This window comes from Giraffa tippelskirchi, chromosome 3, assembly GCF_054371585.1.
Source record: "Giraffa tippelskirchi isolate mGirTip1 chromosome 3, T2T-mGirTip1v1.2.pri, whole genome shotgun sequence".
Classification (NCBI taxonomy): Eukaryota; Metazoa; Chordata; class Mammalia; order Artiodactyla; family Giraffidae; genus Giraffa; species Giraffa tippelskirchi.
In genome coordinates, this window is record NC_137277.1 from 184,952,187 (window position 1) to 184,974,368 (window position 22,182).

The 22,182-nt window shown below is 45.5% G+C and overlaps 1 protein-coding gene across 6 annotated transcripts in view; it reads right to left on the bottom strand.

Moving 5' to 3' along the window:
* Nucleotides 1-7,183: 7,183 nt before the first annotated feature.
* Nucleotides 7,184-22,182, bottom strand: part of NIPAL3 (NIPA like domain containing 3) — a 52,010-nt gene continuing 37,011 nt past the window's right edge. For 5 of the 6 annotated variants that reach the window (XM_081586734.1, XM_081586729.1, XM_081586732.1 and 2 more), the window contains exons 7-11: nucleotides 21,258-21,393; nucleotides 18,686-18,774; nucleotides 16,827-16,890; nucleotides 14,973-15,067; nucleotides 7,184-11,058 (exon numbers count right to left, since the gene is read on the bottom strand). In XM_081586734.1, the coding sequence (XP_081442860.1) occupies nucleotides 10,859-11,058; nucleotides 14,973-15,067; nucleotides 16,827-16,890; nucleotides 18,686-18,774; nucleotides 21,258-21,393 (584 nt within the window). In that variant the 3' untranslated portion in view covers nucleotides 7,184-10,858. The remainder of the gene's footprint in view (nucleotides 11,059-14,972; nucleotides 15,068-16,826; nucleotides 16,891-18,685; nucleotides 18,775-21,257; nucleotides 21,394-22,182) is intronic. The other variant, XM_081586731.1, reaches the window with a different exon arrangement.

Genomic DNA, 22,182 nt, shown 5'->3' on the forward strand with positions numbered 1-22,182 from the left:
TTAAAAAAATAATAATTTATTTATTTTAATTGGAGGCTAATTACTTTATAATATTGTAGTGGTTTTTGCCATACATTGACATGAATCAACCATGGGTATACATGTGTCCCCCATCCTGAACCCCCCTCCCACCTCCTTCCCCATCCCATCCCTCTAGGTCATCCCAGTGCACCAGCCCTGAGCACCCTGTCTCATGCATCGAACCTGGACTGGCGATCTATTTCACATATGGTAATATACATGTTTCAATGCTATTCTCTCAAACCATCCCACTTTCGCCTTCTCCCACAGAGTCCAAAAGTCTGTTCTTTACATCTGTGTCTCTTTTGCTGTCTCGCATATAGGGTCATTGTTACCATCTTTCTAGATTCCATATATATGCGTTAATATACTGTATTGGTGTTTTTCTTTCTGACTTACTTCACTCTGTATAATAGGCTCCAGTTTCATCCATCTCATTAGAACTGATTCAAATGCATTCTTTTTAATAGTTGAGTAATATTCCGTTGTGTATATGTACCAAATTATTCAGTTTCAAGGACTATCCTTTGTTGTGAGATTTTGCCCTTACTACTTTGGTGTTAATGTCCTGTTTTAATGAAACAATAGTATAATAGGATATTTTTTCCCTTCAATGTCTTTGACAAAATAAGAAGTTTGAACAACAGCAACGTGTGGAGATGTGCCCTACCACATTAGAGCATAACCTCAATTAAAACTCTTCATAATTCAAACAGTTTGTTACTAGTGTATGATTAGGCAGACAGTTTAATGGAACAGAGTGGAAAGGCCAGAAAATACTGAAATTTAGCATAGTATATAAGTAGCACGGGCTTCCCTGGTAGCTCAGCTGGTAAAGAATCTGCCTGCAACACAGGAGACCCTGGTTTGATTCCTGGGTCGGGAAGATCCCCTGGAGAAGGGACAGGCTACTCACTCCACTATTTACGGGCTTCCCTGGTGGCTCAGATGGTAAAGAATCCGCCACCTACGATGCGAGAGACCTGGGTTCGATCCCTGGGTTGGGAAGATCCCCTGGAGAAGGGATAGGCTACCCACTCCAGTATTCTTGTCTGGAGAATCCCCACGGACAGAAGAGCCTGGTGGGTTACAGTCCATGGAGTCGCAAAGAGTCGGACACAACTAAACGACTAATCACAGCACAACATGTAAGTAACATCTCAATTCATTAGGGCTGAACTGTTCCACAGATAGTACTAGGATAAACTGGTAGCTATCTAGACAAAATAAAGTTGGATCCATACTTTGTACTGTAGACCAGGACAGCCTTCAAGTGGCTCTCAGATATAAATATAAAACAAAATCATAACAATACTAGAAGACACAAGAGAATTTCTGTATAATACTGGAGTGAAAAAGACCTTTCACAAACTATGATACAAAATCTGGGATTTCCTGGTGGCCCAGTGGTTAAGACTCCATGCTCTCAATACAGGGAGCATGGGTTCAATCCCTGCTAGTGGAAGAATCCACACGCTGCATCATGTGGCTAAAAAAAAAAAAAAAAAAGTCTACAAAATCTAGAATCCATAAAATATTTGTACATTAGATTCGTAGATAAACATATTTACACATATAAATAATTTATATGGAAATAATTAATTTATATATAAAATGAAACACCCCAAACAAATTACTAAGAAGGTTTTCTCATGGCAAAAATAAAACCATAAGCAAATCAAAAAGTAAACAACAAATATTGGGGAACTATTTAGCAGTTCATAGTAGATAAAAAGAGTTAATTGATGCAAAAGTAATGAAAAGCACCTTCAAATCGATAAGAGACCAACAGAGCCATAGAATGCTGGGCAAAGAATGTGGACATTTCACAGAAAAGGTAAAACAAATGGAACATTAACACAGGCAAAAATACTTGGCATCATTCATACGACGAGAAATACTTGTGACTTAAACTTTTGATGGATGATATTTTGATAAATCTAAGGCAACATAAGTCATAGCTATCTTTCTGAATTACATGGCTAGACTTCATAAGATCATAGTGTGAGGGACAACTGTATATTTCTGGTGTATTGTTTCAGGAAGAAAGAGGTGTTTGCAGGTTTAAAGATAGGCTTTGTGATTTTTTTTTAGGTTTATGAAGTAAGTTTGAGAATTAAGTCCATAAAGATTTGTTGTTGTTGTTATTGTTTAGTCGCTAAGTTGTGTCCATCTCTTTGCAACTCCATGGACTACAGCATGCCAGGCTCCTCTGTCCTCTGCTATCTCCCAGAGTTTGCTCACATTCCTGTCCATTGACTTGGCAGTGCTGTCTAACCATTTCATCCTCTAATGCCCCCTTCTCGTTTTGCCTTCAATCTTTCTCAGTATCAGGCTCTTTTCCAGTGAGTCAGCTCTTCACATCAGGTGGTCAAAGTACTGGAGCTTCAGCTTCAGCATCAATCCTTCCCATGAACATTCAGGCTTGGTTTCCTTTAGGATTGACTAGTTGTATCTCTTTGCAGTCCAAGAGACTCTTCAGAGTCTTCTCCAACACCACAATTTGAAAGCATCAATTCTTTAGCACTCAGCCTTCTTTATGGTCCAAACTCTCACATCTGTACATGGAAAACCATAGCTTTGACTATACGGACCTTTGTTAGCAAAGTGATGTCTGTGCTTTTTAATATGCTATCTAGATTTGTCATAACTTTTCTTCCAAGGAGCAAGCATCTTTTAATTTCATGGCTGCAGTCACTATCTATAGTGATTTTGGAGCCCAAGAAAATAAAATCTGTCACTGCTTCCACTTTTTCCCCATCTATTTGCCATGAAGTGATGGGACCGGATGCCATGATCTTAATTTTCTGAATGTTGAATTTCAAACCAGCTTTTCTGGTCTCCTCTTTCACCCTCATCAAGAGGCTCTTTACTTCCTCTTCACTCTCTGCCGTTAGAGTGGTAATGTTGAAGGCTCACATTCCAGTGTAAACAGGAGCCAGCGGAAGGCAATGTTCTCCCTGCCAGTAGATTTGTCTCTAATTATACTTGGAGTCTTAGTCTATGCAGGTTACTCTGACAAAAATGCCATTGACTGGGTGGCTTAAAGAACAAGTAGTCATTTCACACAGTTCTGGTGCCTTGGGAAGTCTAAGATCATGATCCCAGCAGACTCAGTGTCTGGTGAGAACCCACTACCTGGTTCAGTCTTTTTGCTGTCCTCACTGGATGGAAGGGGGTGGGAACTTTCTGGGGTGTCTTTTATAAGGGCACTAATCCCATTCATGTGAATGGGAGCAGAGACATTGCTTTGCCGACAAAGGTCCATCTAGTCAAAGCTATGGTTTTTTCAGTAGTCATGTATGGATGTGAGAGTTGGACTGTAAAGAAGGCTGAGTGCCGAAGAATTGATGTTGTTTAACTGTGGTGCTGGGGAAGATTCTTGAGAGTCCCTTGGACTGCAAGGAGATCAAACCAGTCGAACCTAAAGGAAATCAAGCCTGAATATTCATTGGAAAGACTGATGCTGAAGCTGAAGCTCCAATACTTTGGCCACCTGATACGAAGAACTGACTCACTGGAAAAGACCCTGATGTTGGGGAAGATTGAAGGCAGGAGGAGAAGGGGACGACAGAGGATGAGACGGTTGGATGGCATCACCATCTCCGTGGACATGAATTTGAGCAAGCTCTGGGAGATGGTGAAGGACAGGGAAGCCTGGAGTGCTGTAGTCCACGGGGTCACAAAGAGCCAGACACACAACTGAGAGACTGAACAACAATCCCATTCATGAGGGTTCCAACCTCATGTCCTAATCACTTCCTCCAAATCCCACCTCCAAAAGCATCACACTGGGGATTAGGTTTCAACATATGAACTGGGGGAGTGGGGTGGGGCACTAACATTTAGTCTATAGCACCTGGGCAATCTTCATAGAACTAATTGGTGCTCCTGCATGAATATCTTTGTTGTTGTTCAGTTGCTCAGTCATGTCCAACTCTTTGTGACCCCATGGACTGCAACACTCCAGGCTTCCCTGTCATTCACTATCTCCAGGAGGTATAGCATCACAATGAAAAAAAGCTTGTTTTTTTTGGTTTGCATTTATTTATATTGACAACCTTAATGCTAGTTGTATTATTATATTTAACAAGACTATGAAAGTACACTGGCACGTCTATACCAAACACAGTCTTTCTCTTGAACAGCACTTGGGCTTTGGTTTCCTCTTTTCTTTTCTGTTTTTGTTTATTTGTTTGAAAGGAAGCTGAATTTATTTTGTAGTAAACTAACAAAAAATTAAAAAATATTAAAGAGAACCAGATTAACCACAAAAAGAGTTGCAATCCTTTGCCAATCTCAATTTAGATTTTATGATTCCATGGAACCATAAATTAAGGCTTCCCTGGTGGTGATGTAGCAAAAACAGAAATTAGCGAGCAGCCTTTGGCACATACGAGCCACACAGACCCTGATGATGGGAAAGATTGAGGGCAGGAGAAGGGGGTGGCAGAGGATGAGATGGTTGGATGGCATTATCAACTCGATGGACATGAGTTTGAGCAAACTCTGGGAGACAGTGAAGGACAGGGAAGCCTGGCGCGATGCAGTCCATGGGGTCGCAAGGAGCTGAACAACAATAAAGCCAAGCAGACCTGCAAGAGTTAAACAGTCTTGGTTAGTTTTTAGCTGTTACTACCAACAAACACTAGTAGCTAGAGTTTTCTTCACAGAGCTCCATCAACTACCCTCTGACTCCATACAGATTACACTCTTCACCTGGCATTCTTCTCCCCATATACTCTCTCGTAACATTCTGCATTTCAGAAAGAAGGTCATGGGTTAATAATTTCAGGGACACCAGACCTGGTTGCTGAGTTGCCTGATGCCAGCTGTGACCGTTTTGAAACTTTGCAAAAGAAAAAAAAAAAAATCCAAACCTTCATGAGGATATAAAAACCCTCTCCTTATTCCCAAGGGAGGGGGCACAATTCTTGAGGCACTAGCCTACTATTTGGCATTGCTGGATAGGGAGCCAAGATTTTGGCAACAGTGGTTCAGTGGTTAAGAATTTTCCTGCTAATTCAGGAGACACTGGTTCAATCCCTGCCCCAGGAAGATCCCACATGCTGCAGGGCAACTAAGCCCGTGCACCACAACTACTGACTGAGTCAGCACTCTAGAACCTGAGAGCTGCAACTACTGAAGCCCGTGTACTCTAGGGCCAGTGCTGCATAACAAGAGAAGCCACTGCGATGAGAAGCCTGAGCACTGCAACTAGAGAGAGGCCGCGTGCAGCAATAAAGACCCAGCACGGCCAAAAATAAACAAATGAATAAATCTTTAAAAAAAGGAAAGTAAAAACAACAAAAAAATTAATGAGAACAAGAGTAACTGCAAAGAGTTGGTAATGCTTCGTTAATCTCACTCTTTTTTTTGACCTCGCCACATGATTTGTAGGATCCTAGTTCCCCAACTAGGGATCCAACCTGGGCCTTCGGCAATGAAAGTGCAGTCCTAACCACTGGACTTCCAGGGAATTCCCCAATCTCTATTTTTAACTTGAACTGTTTTATGAAATCAGAAAGTCTGAGACTCATGGATAATTCTAAAACCGTCCCACCACCCTGTTCTGTGATAGACTGAATTTTATTCCCGTGTCCCTGATATGGGTGACATTGCCAATGTGATCCCTAGAGACTCAGTTGATGAGCTTCTATTCTTTAAGTCTGTATCCTTCATCAAAATTGTATATCCTTTTTTTCAGATATGAAATCCTAACATGTGGTGAACCTTACCCTGTGGAAATCCAACCATAGCAGGCAAGGCAGTGCAGCAGAGGGGGTAAAGAGCTCAGGTTTTGGAGTCAGGCAGTTCTGGGCTCAAATCCTGGTTCTACTACTTACCGGTTATATGACCTGAGTCTCAGTTTCTTCATCCGTAAAATGGGGATAATATTAAAACTTACCTCATGGAATTGTTATAAAGAAGAATTGAGATGTACATGAGGTCTTAGTATAGTTTGTTGCATATAGTTCAGTTCAGTTCAGTTCAGCCGCTCAGTCATGTCCGACTCCTTGCGACCCCATGAATTGCAGCACACCAGGCCTCCCTGTCCATCACCAACTCCCGGAGTCTACCCAAACCCATGTCCATCGAGTTGGTGATGCCATCCAACCATCTCATCCTCTGTCGTCCCCTTCTCCTCCTGCCCCCAATCCTACCCAGCATTAGGCTATAAGTGCTTGTTAAATATATGAGTATACATTATTCTGTGTGTGTGTATATATAAATGTTTAGGCACTATTCCACATCTGCCTTTGTAGATTGGAAACTTAGAATGAAGAGAGACACAGGTGCTCAGAATTACTTAAGAAAAGTCATAAGTGTTCATTATACAATTTAAAAGTGAATAAGTCTTCCCAGGTGGCTCAGTGGTAAAGAATCCACCTGCCAAGCGGGAGACTGGGCTTCAACCCTTGGGTCAGGAAGATCCCCTGGAGAAGGGAATGCCTACCCACTGCAGTATTGCTGCCTGGGAAATCCCATGGCCAGAAGAACCTGGCGAGCTACCGTCCATGGTGTCGCAGAGTCAGACACAATTTAGCGACTAAACCACCGCCTCAAAGTGAATAATAGGGAAACCATTGATCAGTGTAATATAGTGTCCTGATGGATAGTGTACTATGTCTAGAATGCTGGACATAGTTTTAAGACTTTACATCTATTACTTCACCTAATCCTCATAATAACCCTTAGAAAGCTACTGTTACTATCCTGGTATTACATATGAGGCACAAAGAATTTAAGCAACTTGTTCAGTGCACACAGCTAATAAGTAGCGGAGCCAAGAACCAAACCCAAGCAGTGTGACCATAGTCTATACTCTTCACCACTACAAGAAAAAAAAAAGTGGAAAAAAAAAAAGCTTAAGTCATCCTTAACTGCATCCCTGGGCACCTCTAGATCCACACTGTTCCTACAGTGGCTACTAGCTATATATGCGGATATTTCAGGGAAATGAATTTAAATAAAATGAAAAACCCAATTCCTAGGTTGCACTCCCCACATCTAACGTGCTTAATAGCCACATGTGGATAGTGGCTGCCATTGGGGCAGCAGACATAGAACATCTCCGTCATGGCAGAAAGTTTTACTGGACAGCACTGTGGTAGGTAACTCTAGAAAGTATTAATCAAATGAAAGACTCAAACCCAACAGGTGCCATGTGGATTTTGTTTTTAATTAAATACCACTTCATAATGTTATTTGTACCTAGGACACACATTTATTTTTGAAAAATAAGAACATGCCATATATTAGTCATATTAACATAGAATATGTTCTATGCATCCCCATAGAATATATTCTAAGGTGACTTCACGTACACAGCTTCTCAGAGAAACACACAGTAGAATCAGTAAAACTGTTTTGCCTACCAGCCAGTGTGGGACCAGATTTGGAATTCACAGGCTGCAGGTTGGAGGTTCCCCAACACTACCCTGATGGACATCTTGTCTCCACACTGTGCCATCCAGCTGCTTGGTTTCCACCAGGAAAGCGATGGCGAGGTCGATCCTCCCTCACCTACCCAGCATCCAATTCCATCCTGCAAAACCCTCCCACCACCCGAGGCTTCCTGTGATGGCATCTTCAGACCTGCAGCTCCATGGGAGGGGTGGGGGCCAGTGGCGTGGGGCTAAGCTCTCTTTAAAAGCTGCAGGCACCCGTCTGTGAACCGATTTTAATGTCTGAGTAGGGACTCCAGAATCTCAGCTTTTAGGAGAGGGGGACAGAGTGGGATGGGCAGAGGAAGCTGGAGAACAACTGGAAAGTTGAAACCCAAGTTTGGTGACCTTGCCTTACGTACTGGCGGCAGGGAAGGGGATGCTGGCGGGATATGTCACGTTGCTTGGAGCCTTCGAGAGGGTTTGGGGATGTGAGGGCCACGAGAGAAACAAAGAATCAGGGCTGTGAGTGGAAAATGGATGTCCTTGTCCCCCATCCTAACAGCAAGTGCTACTTATCGGTCACCAGCAAACAGTCCATTTACACTCGGGCACACAGACTGGGAAATGCCAGCCCAAGACCAGAGTCAGAATTTGGGGGGCCATGGCTCCACATCAGCCATTCTTCCTGGGACCACGTGACCTCCCCTGGCTTCCACTCCGGCAGCCAACATGCAGCTCTGCTCGGCCCTCCTGGACTCTGCCTTGTAAGATGATGCTGTTACCCTAAACTGGAGGCAGGTGCTGCCCAGGCCCCAGCAGTAGCTCCTGGGTGGCGCTGAACCCACGATCGTCAGCTGACTCAAGATTACAGCACACTTGTATTCATTCGTCACTCTTGTCTGACTCCAAAAGACATCACCAAACAAAATATGAGTAGCAGTGAAACTGGATTTTAATTCCCCTTTTGTGTTTTGTTCTTACAGGCGTGCAGCCTGACCTTGAACAGTGACTTTTATTACCCCTTCAAATTCTTCCCCTGCTCTGCATAAAGCCTCCTTTCCAATCTGCCATTCTCGCCCTCATGAACCATCAGTGGCTCCTGTGTTCTCTAGGATATGCTTTAAACTCCTCAGCCAAGCCTTCAAGTTTCTCCATGATTCCACCTCTTACTGCTGATCTTTGCAGGTTCATCTCCCATCACCTACCCTAGCTCTTCCTTTGCCCCCACCCTGACCCATCTCTGTGCCTTTGCAAATGCTGGCCCCTCTGCCTGGGGGTGATCACTCTACTTTCTACATTTTGCTCAAATCTTAGCTAGATTTGCCACCCATAAGGGAGTCTAGCCAAAATCATCTCCAATTCTGAAAACCCAGTTTTGGCCTCAGGGCCTGACCTTTAGCAGGGCCTCCATAACTGTCACTTTCTGTAGTCCACTATCATACTTAGACTGCCCTGCCATAGTCGACCACATATTTGTATCTCTCGCTGTTGGCTTGGAGGGCAGAAATCAGGTCTTATTATTTGTAGCCCTCACCGTCCAAATGTTTAACACATAGTCAGTGTCTCACAAATATCATTGAACTGAGTTGATACGTATCCTAAAGGGGGAAAAAAAGTCATTATTTGTTGCCTTCTTGGGCATGTAAGACACAATACAGAAGTAGTTAAGACACAATACAGAACTGGTTATCCCAGGCAACAAACATCAGCTTCAAAGACAAGGTACTAAATCAGTATTAAGCACAATCCATAAAGGTTAATGATCTATCAACACTGGTCTGTTAACACTGTTATCTTGCCTGTTAGCTCAAGGCTGCCTAGAGAAGCAGGAAGTGCAGTTCTAAGAAGTAATCACTGGATGGAGAAATGCCACGAATCCTATGGGGATTATTGAGCCTCCCAAATGAACCCCCAAGAGGAAACAAGGAATGGTAATTCCAGCTTTCCAGCCGGGGGGGTGGGGGGTAGGGGGAGGTTGTCGGGATTTTAGCAGACTGGCTCTCTTAATTATTAGACTTTCAAGGTGTGTGATACTTGGATTACCAGCCTCAAAATCACCTGTGCTGTCAGTTAAAAATGCAGACTCTTTTTTTTCGGCCACGCCACTCAGCTTGTGGGATCTTAGTTCCTGGACCAGGGATCCAACCTGTGCCCCCTAAATTGAAAGTGTGGAGTCTTCACCCCTGGACCACCAGGAAAGTCCCAAGAATGCAGATGCTTGGGCCTGGTCTCAGTCCCACTTAACCAGAGTATCTGAGGTTGGGGTGTGGGAATCTGCATTTTAAATAAATTCCCTAAGGGATCCTTACTTTCATTAAAGTTTACAGACCTTTACCTGCTATTCTCAGAAGTATACAGTCAGCCTAAAGGAAGACAGCTGTGTATGCAGCCAGCCAGCAGCAGCCCCCTTTCTGAGAATTCCTGCTTCTTGAAGATGTATGTGTATGGGTACCCAAAGAGTCTATTGACCCCAAGGAAGTTAACCAGTGACTCAAGCGTGGTTGGTCAATCAATACAGGAGAGGATGGAGGAGAGGTGAGCAAGGCTGTCTCTGAAATGAGCACCCCCTAGTTTTCCCAGAGGAAAACTGGTGTGTAGGAGAATATAACACAAAACACCCAGATTGTCTGTCTGTCCTTTGATAAGTGATGCAGTCCCTTCTTGTCAAATGAAAAGGGATTTTTCTTCCTTTAAGGGCTGAAGTCTCATCACTCCTACTCTGTCTTTCTTATTCTTCCCCTTCTCTTAATTTCTCAGTTCCTTTGAGGGGAGGAAAAAGCAGCAGAACCAGAATCAAATTAGTTTCCAGAGCGGACCCAGTACAAACACATCAAGCACATCTTCACTGGAGAGGCACAGACACTCAGAAAGCAGATGTGAGCTCCTTACAGGTGAGTGACAGAATGTGACACCCGGGGCTGGCTCACCATGCCACGTGAAGGTGACGCGAAGGTTATCACAGTACAGAATCAAGAGGGAGGTGGGTAGAGATCAGGCCTGCACATGAGGTGAGGGAAGACTAGATCTAGAGGTTTCCAGCCTTGCAGTGGATTTGGAAAGTAGGGGCAGAATCTCTGCCTGGCTTTAGCTCTGAAGAATGTGGCCACCCTTGGTCACTGCCTGGGGAAGCCCAGGTACCATCCGCAAGGATGATGAAGGCTTTCCAAGTCTGGTTGGGCTAAACCAGGCAGAGGCTGAACTCTGTACCGCCCGCCTAGAATACAGCTTTCATCCCCCTACTCCCACCCTCATCATTTGAAATTTCCAGGACCAAGGTAATCTAAGCTTTCTCTGAGGCAAAGGCTTTTCGAGATGCTCGTCCACAGAGTTGGTGGATTAAAAAAAAATAAGACTTGAAAGGCAAGTTTTAGAATTAAGGATTGAACCACTGTCAGGACGGCTTGAGCAGCTGGGAGTAGAGGAAAGGTGTCTCCTTCAAGGTGGGCTCACTCCTTCTTGGTGTGTTCCAGGACGCGGTAGGGAACCCCAGAGGCATTTCTGGAGCCATGTTCTTCTTGCATGACGGGCAGTGTGGCGGGAGCGTAGATCTCAGAAATGTTGTCGTTGTTTTCCAGGGCCCCATAGGAAAAAGAAGCTTTGAGGTCAGGCTGGACGGTCATCCCCTTGTCATGCATGTTTTGCATACCTGAAACAAAATCCATCCCCCCAAATCATTATGTGATAAAGGAGCCAAGGGAGGCTGTGTCTATCCCTTCATGGACTAACTATGGTGCTCAGGAGCTAATCATGTGCATTGTCAATTTCCTGAATGCTTTAGAGCAAAAAAAAGAACACCCATAAATACACACTAGAAATACTATAGTTGCTAAGCAACAAGGGATGAATCTTCAGGAAATACGCACACAGACCAGCCACTGTCAAGAGAAACCATTGGCTGGCTTCAAAGGAGGTGGGAATGTCTGGGTCAGAGGGGAACCAGCACTATGCTTTGAACGTGGTAGATGCCAACACTTTACTGCTGAGTTAGATCAGGATCTGGAAAAACGTCATTATACTGTTAAGAGGATAACTTTTGTGTCACAGATACGTGATACATAGATATCATGATGCTCAGAGGGAGAGTTTTGACATTACCATCCCTGATCCACGTACAGGGTTAGGTGTGATTTTGCTTAATACTTCTGGGCACATTGATATTGAATTTCTACTTATATTTGAGGACAAAGATTTTCGTCATTAATTCCTTTAAATGTATTCTACAATTCCCCTAGTCAGGCGGCACCTGGCCTCCTCTGAGGCCAATTCTTTTCCTGGGAGGGAATTAAGACACTTTAAATTCTCTTGCCCCTTGGTTGAGTAATAAAAATCCTGAATGCAAATTTCTTCCAATGAAACTATGATGATAATAACAGCTGACATCTGACTGCTTCCTATGCCTGATGCACTGGGCTAAGTGCTTTAAATAGTAACAATAACAGCAATAATGTTACTGGCATTATATAAAGGGGCTGAGCATTTAGTTGGTGGCAGACATGTCATAAAGTTATAATGTTATAAAGTTTTCTCTCATTTGATTCTCACAACTATTGATTTAGGAAAATGAGGCAGTTGGAGGTTAAGGAGATTGCCTGAGGTCACCAGCTAGTAAGTGGCAGTTCTAGGGTTCAGATTCAGTGGTTTAAATTCTGAAGCCTACGCTTTTAACCAGAATGCTGTGTGGGCTCCCTACAGACCTCAGTCCTTCCACATCCTAGGACAGAAATATGCTACTATCCTCCTTTTATGGGTAAGAACACAGAGATTCAGAGAGGTGAAGTAACTTGCTCAAGGACACACAGCTAATGAGAGACAGAGCTGGGATCTGACAGCAAAGCCCTTGCTCTTTACCTCTCCTACAACAGCCTGGGAGGTGCTGGTCTGTGAGAGGCCCTTTGCCTTCACACTGCACAAGCCTTGGCTGATGCGCATTTGAAGGGCACAGTTTACAAGTGTGTAGTTTGGATTTTGGGGAGGAAATTGGAGGAGATGAGGGGATGCCTGTTTCTTAGGGAAGGGAGTTGGCTTCACAGGGATAGTTTAGCTTTGTCAACGCTCTCCAGCCCAAACCCACCAGAAATATACCTACAGTCTAACAAATTTGGGTTTCCTGACTCATGGCAGTGAAGGAGATGTACATCATGGGGAACTGTTTCAGTAAGTGGGTATCAAAAAGGAACTATTACAGGATCAGGGTTGTCAGGGTGATGATGTTAGGAGGGTTTTAGGAAGCAGGGTTTTTTGCTCTGGATTAGATGTTGTCAGGAAGTGGGGCTAATTCTATAACTGGGGATCTTAATGATTGTTATCTAGAAGGAAAGAAGACTAGATGGAGACTAAAACTGTGATTGGTAAAGAAGCAGGAGTCACTCCCGTTAGGTGGATGGTTGGTCTTTATCATTCTAACAATGTTCATGTTTTATCTGTGTTTGGACATGACAGCGGTGTGGTCCTGTTTGTGATTTGATCCATCAAGGTCACAGAACGTCCCTCTCTGATGCTGATGTTCTGTGAAATGGTCTATGTTCAACCAGGAGCCCCAAGGCCCGACCATGAGAGCCAGGCCAGCTCCTCGCTGTCAGGGACTCTTTTTCTCCTTCTCATTTTCTAGAAGTCTTGCAGGTTCTGGAATTATTTAAAGCCTCTCCTAACTATGACATATACTGAATCTCTGGAACTTGAATGCCTCTTGAATGGTGGCTATGGGTTGGTTGTGAAGATGTCAGTCTGGTGAGACCAAAAGCCAGGAAGGTCCTGATGCTGACCAGGGAAACCAAGCAGCTGGAAAGGTATCTCTGTTTAAGGGTTTTCTTTCTGTTCTACCTGGCGTCGGGTCAAACAAAGGTTTGGAATTTTCAAAGTGTTTTTTTTAAAGCAAAAGTACAGTGAAATTGAACCAGGCATCTACCATATCCCAACCATTGTGCAGGGGACCTTTAACATACTATCCCACTGAGATATGGGAGATGGGATTTGAATCCAGGTCATCTGAACTCCAAGCCCATGCTCCACCTCATAGTACAGAACCCAGGCCTACTCAGTCCTGACATGCCATGGCAGGAGGGCAGGGCCTCCTTTCTCCAACATCCAACTGCCCACAGGTCATGAGGCACAAAGAGGAAGCGAAAGCCACATCCACAAACAGATCACAGAGTGTGGATATCTAAGATTACCTTAGGTTACCTTCTATCTTCTACCAGAAAACACATCTGGCATATATGCATATGCAAATACTTATATAGATGTATACACATACACGGTTTATAAACACACAAACACACATGTACATATACATACTTACACACACACACACACACACACACACACACACACACACACACACAGAGTTGACACCTCACCTATCTGGAATTCAGCTATCCAGCGCCCTCATCTATCCGGAACACAGCCGAGAAACAAGGAAGTAAGCAAAAAAGGCATCTGAGCAGCCAGATTAGATGTTTCAAAGGTCCATGCACCAAAGCTCATGCATTTAACTCCTAGGAGAAACCTTAAGGCCCCAACTCAGAGCTTATTGATGTGAATTTTATACGCGATTTGAACTTGGGTCAAATGAGAAGAATGACAGAGTTGCTATTAACAGGCAGGCTGGTAACAGCAAGAATAACAGACAACAGCTTAATAGCAAGAGATGAGGAACTAATATAAAAAGTAGACACATAAATCCTGGGCCAATTAGACCAGGGGCACCTCGGTCGGCCCTGAGAACATGCCTGCCTCTCGAGTGCTTTATTCAGTAGTATTCTACGCCATTGCTGCAACTGTATTTTGTTCATGAGACTGTCTTAATGAGGGTGGCAGATTATGTTTTGGAGAGAGTTCCATCTTCTATATCTAAAATAAAAATTAAATTTGAATTCAAGTGTGAAAGCTAGTGGTCGCGTGCATCCAAGAGAATTTAGACCAGCAAATCTAGATGGGGCTGGGCCAACATCCTAAACTTCTCACCTGAATCCCTTGAGGCTGGAAAGCACTGCCTAGTTTTCCACAACCCCACCACTCCCTTTTGTGCAGCACTTGGCTGATTCGTACATTCAGGTTCCTGCCATATGTGCATCTCGGGGTGAACCCTGAGTTCCCTGGGGTATGAGGCTTTCCAGAACAATCCACTTCCTTGTGACTCTGAGGAATGAAGTTATGGTATTTGAGTTTCAACCATCCTGTTTTCCTTCCCCTCTCTGATCATTCCATTCCACTGAGGTGAATGGATTTTTCCTTTTGTAGGCATGAAGTCGCGTGCTGTGGGTCATAATTATACCCAGTGTGAATCAGGATGGTCTTTAAAGGATCCCCCAACAGACATGACAACTGACAAGATGTGCTCAAAACCAATCGAGGTGCCTTAGCCATTGCCTCCTCCTTTGCAAACTGAGATCAAACAAAAAAACTAAAAACAAAAGAGAGAGAGAGACCGTCACACCATAATAGCACAGCACATCTTCCCTGTAACCAAACCCGGAGGCCGGTGGTCTCTGTTTAAACAGGAAGTAGCAGTCATTCTATGCGGATGGGCTGGCCAGCTGGACACGTGGGATTTGACGTTACCTGGCATGGCATCCATGGAAATATAGGGCTCGAAGGGAATGGCCTTCTTCCTATTCCGTGTGATTAAGAAGACGCCCAAGAACGCGATGAGGCACCTGGTGAACACGCGTGGGGGAGGAAGAGAAGCAAGGCCAGGGTGAGGCTGGAGGGATGCGTTCAAACACAGGTAACGGGGGAAAGGGAAAAGGTGGGCTGCAGGCTGCAGAGGGGGATTCATTGCTGAGCAGCCTTGAGAAGTGGCCGGGCCTGGGATCAGCAGAGAGCAGATGGGAGGTGAATCCTAACAGGCCATGTGGCCCACACCAGCCTCAATCAGAACAAACCAGGTTCTCTTGGGCCAAACCCTCACAATTCTTCACCTCCACTTACCCTGCATCTCAGTCCTCTGCCTTGAAAAGTGTGTGTGTTTTTTTTAATTTAAAAGTTCTTTATAGCCTAAATTCAATCAGTACAGGAACAGAGAAAGTAAAAATTGGAAAGTCCCTGTACAGACTCCAGTCCCCAACATAGGTGTATATTCTTCCAAAATCTCCAGTCTTTTTGTTTTGTTCTTTTCTCCAGAGCTTAGGTAAACAAGCACACTTTCTAAAAATTGAGGTATAATTTACATGCAACAGAATGCACAATCCCGGAAATGTGGACCTCAGTGAATCCTACCTGTGCACGCACTTGTGGGATCACCACCCAGGTCAACAGAGGAGTCATTTCTATCCTCCCCACCCCAGTGTGATTTATTTAACTTGTATTTTACTGATGGGCATTTAGGTTGCTTTCAATTATGTGCTTATACCATCGACTTTAAAATGAATAAACACCCTTATATGTGTGTCTTTATGTCCCATTTCAATTACTTTTCCGAGCTGAATGATTAAAAATGGAAAGCTGCAACAAGAGGCACGCTCACTTAAACATTTTACTAACTGAGACAGTAGCATTGACATACATACGCTACTACCATGTGTAAAATGAATAGCTAGTGGGAAGCTGTTGTGTAACACAGGGAGCTCAGCTTAGTGCTCTGTGATGATCTAGAGGGCTGGGATGGGGGTGGTGGCGGAAGGGAGGCTCAAGAGGGAAGGGATTTATGTATAGTTTAGCTGATTCACACTGTTGTACAACAGCAACTAACACACATTGTAAAGCAATTATCCTCCAACTGAAAATTAAAAAAAAAAATGCGTTGCTGATATTGCCAAATTGTCCTCCCACATCAAAGAACTTCTCACACTGTGGCAGAGAGCTGGTCTCCTCCTCTCACCAACGTGTGACATTACCCATGCTGTTAGTTTTTGCAAAATTATGGCGTCTTGTGTGGTGTCTTGGGGCTTTCCTGGTGGCTTAGATAGTAAAGCATATGCCTGCAATGTGGGAGACGCGGGTTTGATCCCTGGGTCGGGAAGATTCCCTGGAGAGGAAATGGCAACCCGCTCCAGTATTCTTGCCTAGAAAATCCCATGGATGGAGGAGCCTGGCAGGCTACAGTCCACAGGGTCACAGAGAGTCGGACACGACTGAGCGACTTCACTTTTCTGTGTAGCTTCAATATGTATTTCTTTTTATTAAAATTCTTTTTCAATATGCATTTCTTTGGTCGGAGGTGAGGCTGAGAGTCTTTTCACGGGTCAAAATGTGATGTGTTCAAAATGACAAGGAGGTGAAAGCCCAAAAGAGAAGCGAGGAAAAATAAAACCCTTTAGGGGGGAAATGCTCACCTCTGGGGACAAAGCTTGCACTGCCAGCTGCTCCTCTGGCTCGAAGGGACTGGCTTAGAGGCTGGAGCAGGGGTGGGGCGAGAGGGGCAGCCTGCCTGCAATACGGGGGCGCGGGGGGGGGCGGGGACAGGACGGGACTCACCCCAGTGCAAACATGCAGACGTGCAGCACGTCCTGCCCCAGGAAGTCCAGGTAGAAGACGGCACCTGAGCAGCGAACAGTGGAAAACACAAGTGAGCTCTTTTCAAATCACCTACTGGCCAGGCTGCCTAGGATTTGGTGGCACTCCCCTCCCTGCAGGAAACCCAAGGGACCCAAAACACCGTGACTGCCCCTGGTAAGGTATTGAAGAGTGGACTAAAAGCCCTTTGGGAGAATAGATTGTCCTTTGCTCCCCTACCGCCCCTCTTACCTCCATCTCTTTTTCTTTTTCTTTTGAAATAGTATTATTAACAGATGTCAAGGAACAGCACAGAGCTGCCATGTACACTTCAGCCAGCATTCACCATAATGACATGACACTACGAGCTAAAAACCTTACTTAGCAGTTTTTACACAACTCTTCTCCCTCATCTTTCTTAAGATGGAAAACCAAGGCTTTGTGGTTAAGCCGTTGGAGCTTTGCAACCTCACGTGGTTGGCAGATGTCACACCCCATGGCACGCAAGTGCCATGGGCCTGCCGCCCTCACCCTGCAGCCGGCGTCAGTCCAGGCTCATCTCACTACTCCGCCCCACCTCCCCCAACTCGCCTCTTGCTGCACCAAGAGCTCCCACTTGACTCCCAGCTCAACCATGGTGTTCATATTCCTTTCAGCCTTGCCTGGACTGACGTCACTGACCATGACTGAAACTTCCATGCAATCCACATGAGGTTAGCTTTCTGGCTGCTCTGGGTCAAGCCCTACTCAATCCCTGGTTCCGCTCATAGCACAGGCTTGGTGGGCTGTATGCCCTCTTATCCTCATCTCTATAAGCAAGGTCTGGGCACCACTTGTCCATACTGCAGGGCAAAGCAGATGGCTGTACTGCTGGGCCTCCCTCAAAAGGAGGCACATTGGTTCTTACTGGTTTTTTTACTCTGAAAATTTCAGTCGCCACGGCTCCTTACAAACAAACAAACAAACTCTGATATGTCTATAGCCTCTGAAGCCACCTCAGAAAGAAAAAGAAACAAAAATATGGAGGTGATATAGAAGGGGAATGTAATAATGAAAATCACTTGTTGAGCACTTGCTTTATATATATATGAGTATATATATATAATTGTGTGTATATACATATATATTTATATATTAATGATCTCTAAAAATTATATAGAAGAAATACATGGTCACTTGGCCAGTGGAGGCTGTGGAATTAGCAGATGATGGTAAAAATTGTTAATAAAACCTGGCACAAGCAGTACAAAGTAGGGGACATTTGGACTATACATATTTCAATCCTATTCCAAATATGACTATACATATTTCAATTCTAGTTCAAATATGACTATACATATTTCAATTCTAGGTTTCCCTGGTGGCTCAGACAGAAAAGAATCTGCCTGCAATGCAGGAGGCCTGGGTTCGATCCCTGGGTCAGGAAGATCCTCTGGAGAAGAGAATGGCTACCCAGTCCAGTATTCTTGCCTGGAGAATTCCATGGACAGAGAGGAGCCTGTCAGGCTACAGTCTATGGGGTCGCAAAGAGTCGGACGTGACTGAGCAACTAACACTTTCATATTTCAATTCTAGGAGGAAAGTATTACTACTCCCATTTTACAAATGTTGAACTGAGGCTCAGAGAGGTGAAGTGATTTTCCCAGAGCCACACAGCTCTGTGTCTGTGCTGTAGTGAAAACCCAGGTCTCTCTTTTCCCATGAAACCATCTACAACTGTGATGGGCAGAACAAGCCAGCAGAATTGGCCTTCTGATGGAGGTGGTGCTCCCTCCCCCCATCCCAGGGTAATGAACCTGCTGTCAAGGTGGAAGACAGAAATCTAGCGACCGCACCCTCACCTGCTGTGATGGCCACGGTGGTGGACAGAATGTAGCCCACACTGGCGATCAGAGAGGAGTCATACATCTGTGAGGCTTGACCTAAAAACCTTCAACACGAAAGAGCTCTAGTCAGTGCGCTGTGGGGGGATGTCGGAGGGCAGAGGAGAAAGCCAGTAACTGCAGGCTTGGTGTGAAGAAAGAAGACAAGGCATGAAGGGGCATTCTGTGGGTTTAGAAAGATGCCAGCCTTCTGTGCCTCCCAGGCTGGGGTCCACACTTAGCTCCCATTCCTCCCCTGGACACACAGCCTACAGTTCATCCCCTTCTCCTTCCAGCACCTCTGCCCACATGGTTCTCATCACCGCAATGCCCTTCTCCTTGCCTCTGTGTGACCTGCATTCCCAACCCACTAAAAGGCCATTCCTGATCCCTTAAACATGCCAAGAAACTCTTGGAGCACTTATCATTAACTGCCTTGTGCTGTCATTATTTTTTTTTTTTTAGCAAATTTTCTTCTTACTTCAACAGTCACTGTGATAAATATAGGAAAAAGAAGAGAGGAAATTAGAGTCATTCCCCACCTCTCCATCTACAATAAACTCTATCATTTAGGAGTATATTCTCTGTCCATTCTCTGCAGGGGACGACAAAGGATGAGATGGTTGGATGGCATCACCGACTCAATGAACATGAGTTTGAGTAAACTCCAGGAGTTGGTGGTGGACAGGGAGGCCTGGCGTGCTGCAGTCCATGGGGTCACAAAGAGTCGGACACGGCTGAGTGACCGAATTGTAACTGTACTGCATAGCATTGTGGTTATTACTGCAGAGTTGCTTACACCAAAACACACTTCCTACCCAACTGTAATCATCTGTTTACCCAGCTGTCCCCCGACCAGGGCTGTGAGCACCCTGAGTTCAGTGACTACCGCTCATGTCTCTGTGTGCAGAAGGCCCAGCACACGCCTAGTACCCAGCAGGCCTCGGTGAATGTGTGCTGAGTGCATGAGTGAGAAGCCTCCCAGTCATCTCTGTAACCCTTGGAGGACACAGCACAGAGCCTTGCACTGGGCAGGGGCTCAGGGATGATGACCAGAATCACTGGAGGAGGACTAAGCATAGTCATGACTTGATCAAAAAGTTCATTCGGGTTTTTCTGTAACATCTTAATAATTGGCATAATAATAGTAACAAAATAATAACTGGCATAATAATAGTGAAAGAAAGTGAAGTCGCTCAGTCGTGTCTGACTCTTTGCTACCCTGTGGACTGTAGCCCACCAGGCTCCTTTGTCCACGTGATTCTCCAGGCAAGAATACTGGAGTGGGCTGCCATTTCCTTCTCCAGGGGATCTTCCCAACCCAGGGATCGAATCCAGGTCTCCCACATTGCAGGCAGACGCTTTCTCCTCTGAGCCACCAGGGAAGCCATAATAATAGTAACATAAATCATAAAAGAAGCTATGGTTTGGCTTCCCAGGTGGCACAGTGGTAAAGAATCCACCTGCAATGCAGGGATGCAGGAGATGTGGGTTTGATCCCTGGGTCAGGAAGATCTCCTGGAGGAGGACATGGCACCCCACTCCAATATTCTTGTCTGGAAAATTCCACGGACAGAGGAGCCTGGCGTGCTACAGTCTATGGGGTCACACAGAGCTGGTCAAGACTGAGTGACTGTGCACGCGTGCACGTGGTTATTCTCATCTACAGACGAGGACTCTCTGTCTTAGAGAAGCTTAGAGGAGGGGGCTTATGGCAGAGGGGTGAGGGGCGAGGGAAGGGGAGGGAGTCAGATGGCTAGGTTCACTCTAAGCTCCACCCCTTTCTGGACTCTTGCAGTCCCTTACGTGCAAAATGAGGATGACATCATTGTTGTGGGGACCAAATGAATTCAAGCTCGTGGGAAGGCAGTGAGAGCAGAGCTCCTGGGCAGCAGCGGTCACCCGTACGATCCCCCGAGGCACTGTGGGTGGACGGTTGAGCCCCAGCAGCTGGAGGCCGGGGCCTGACCTCCCACACACACCACACTGAATCCTGCACTGTCCACCCTCCGTCCCCATGCAGAGCCGTCACGTACCCACCCAGGCTCTCTGCTGGTCGCCAGTCTCAGACGTGAACGAGGCCCAGGCCTACTACCCTCAGAACCCCTGCTTTTGAGGGAGAAACCGTCATCTTGCTCTTCTACTTGGAAAGATTTCTTGAGGACAAGAAATAACAACTGCTTGCTCTTTCTTGGATGACAAAGAAATGCCTCATGGGGATGGCACAGCTTCTTCTGGAGATCCCTGAAACGGGCACCTGTCTCGGTCCAGGTGGGAAGGGAGGCTGACTCTGACTGTGAGGTTTTCACATTTTTGAGGCAGAGAGAAAAATACATCCACTCAAGGCTTTTCAAGTGGCACAAAAGGCCCTCCATATGATAACTCAGCAAATGAGCAACCCCTGTCGCTCCACAGTGGAGGCCAAACCCTGGTGACAGGCTGCCTGTGAACGTTCTCCCTTCCCTACAGCTTCAAAAACAACCGATCAGATCCAGAGGCTGGAGGAGACCTTTGTGGGAAGGCCCAGGGGAAAAAAGACTCTGCAACTCACGCAGCTTGATAGACGGCAGTCGCCACCATGCACACGAACATCACGTAGAAGATGGGGTAGTCGAGCTGCAGGTTCCCCTGTATGGACAAGACCAGCATCCCGGCCACAGCCTTCACCGTCACCACAGTCATCGAGCCTGCAGAAGGTTAACAAGGACGTGTGGGAGCCTCAGGGCAGAGCCCAGCCAGTGATTTACACAGTGAGAAGGTCTTCTGTGCTCCCTGGTGAAAGCAGCTAGGCAAGCAAAACCTCATAAGGTATTTCCAAATGTCCCTTCTGCTGCTGCTGCTGCTAAGTCGCTTCAGTCATGTCCGACTCTGTGCGACCCCATAGAGGGCAGCCCACCAGGCTCCCCCGTCCCTGGGATTCTCCAGGCAAGAACACTGGAGTGGGTTGCCATTTCCTTCTCCAATGCAGGAAAGTGAAAAGTGAAAGTGAAGTCGCTTAGTCGTGTCTGACTCTTAGCAACCCCATGGACTGCAGCCTACCAGGCTCCTCCATCCATGGGATTTTCCAGGCAAGAGTACTGGAGTCAACCAAAAAAGGGCAGTGAGTTCACATGGAACCCCAGAGTGGCAGCACTGTGTTTGGAACATGATCTCAAGGAAATCTACAGGGAAAATGTGATGTGTAAAGAACTTTTTTGGTCTTTTTTGTTTAATATTCATGTATTTATTTGGCTGCCCCAGGTCTTAGTTGCCCGCATGTATGGTCTAGTTCCCTGACCAGAGATTGAACCTGGGTCCCTTGCATTGAGAGCGTGGTGTCTTAGCCACTGGAATGCCAGGGAAGTCCCTTTTTGGTCTTTTAAAATGCTTACCCAGTTGTATTTTGAAAAACATTTCCTTAGACTAGAGGTTTCCAGACGTTTTAGAATGCACACCCCTACGCATATGTACATACTTTTCAAATACGTATGTTCATT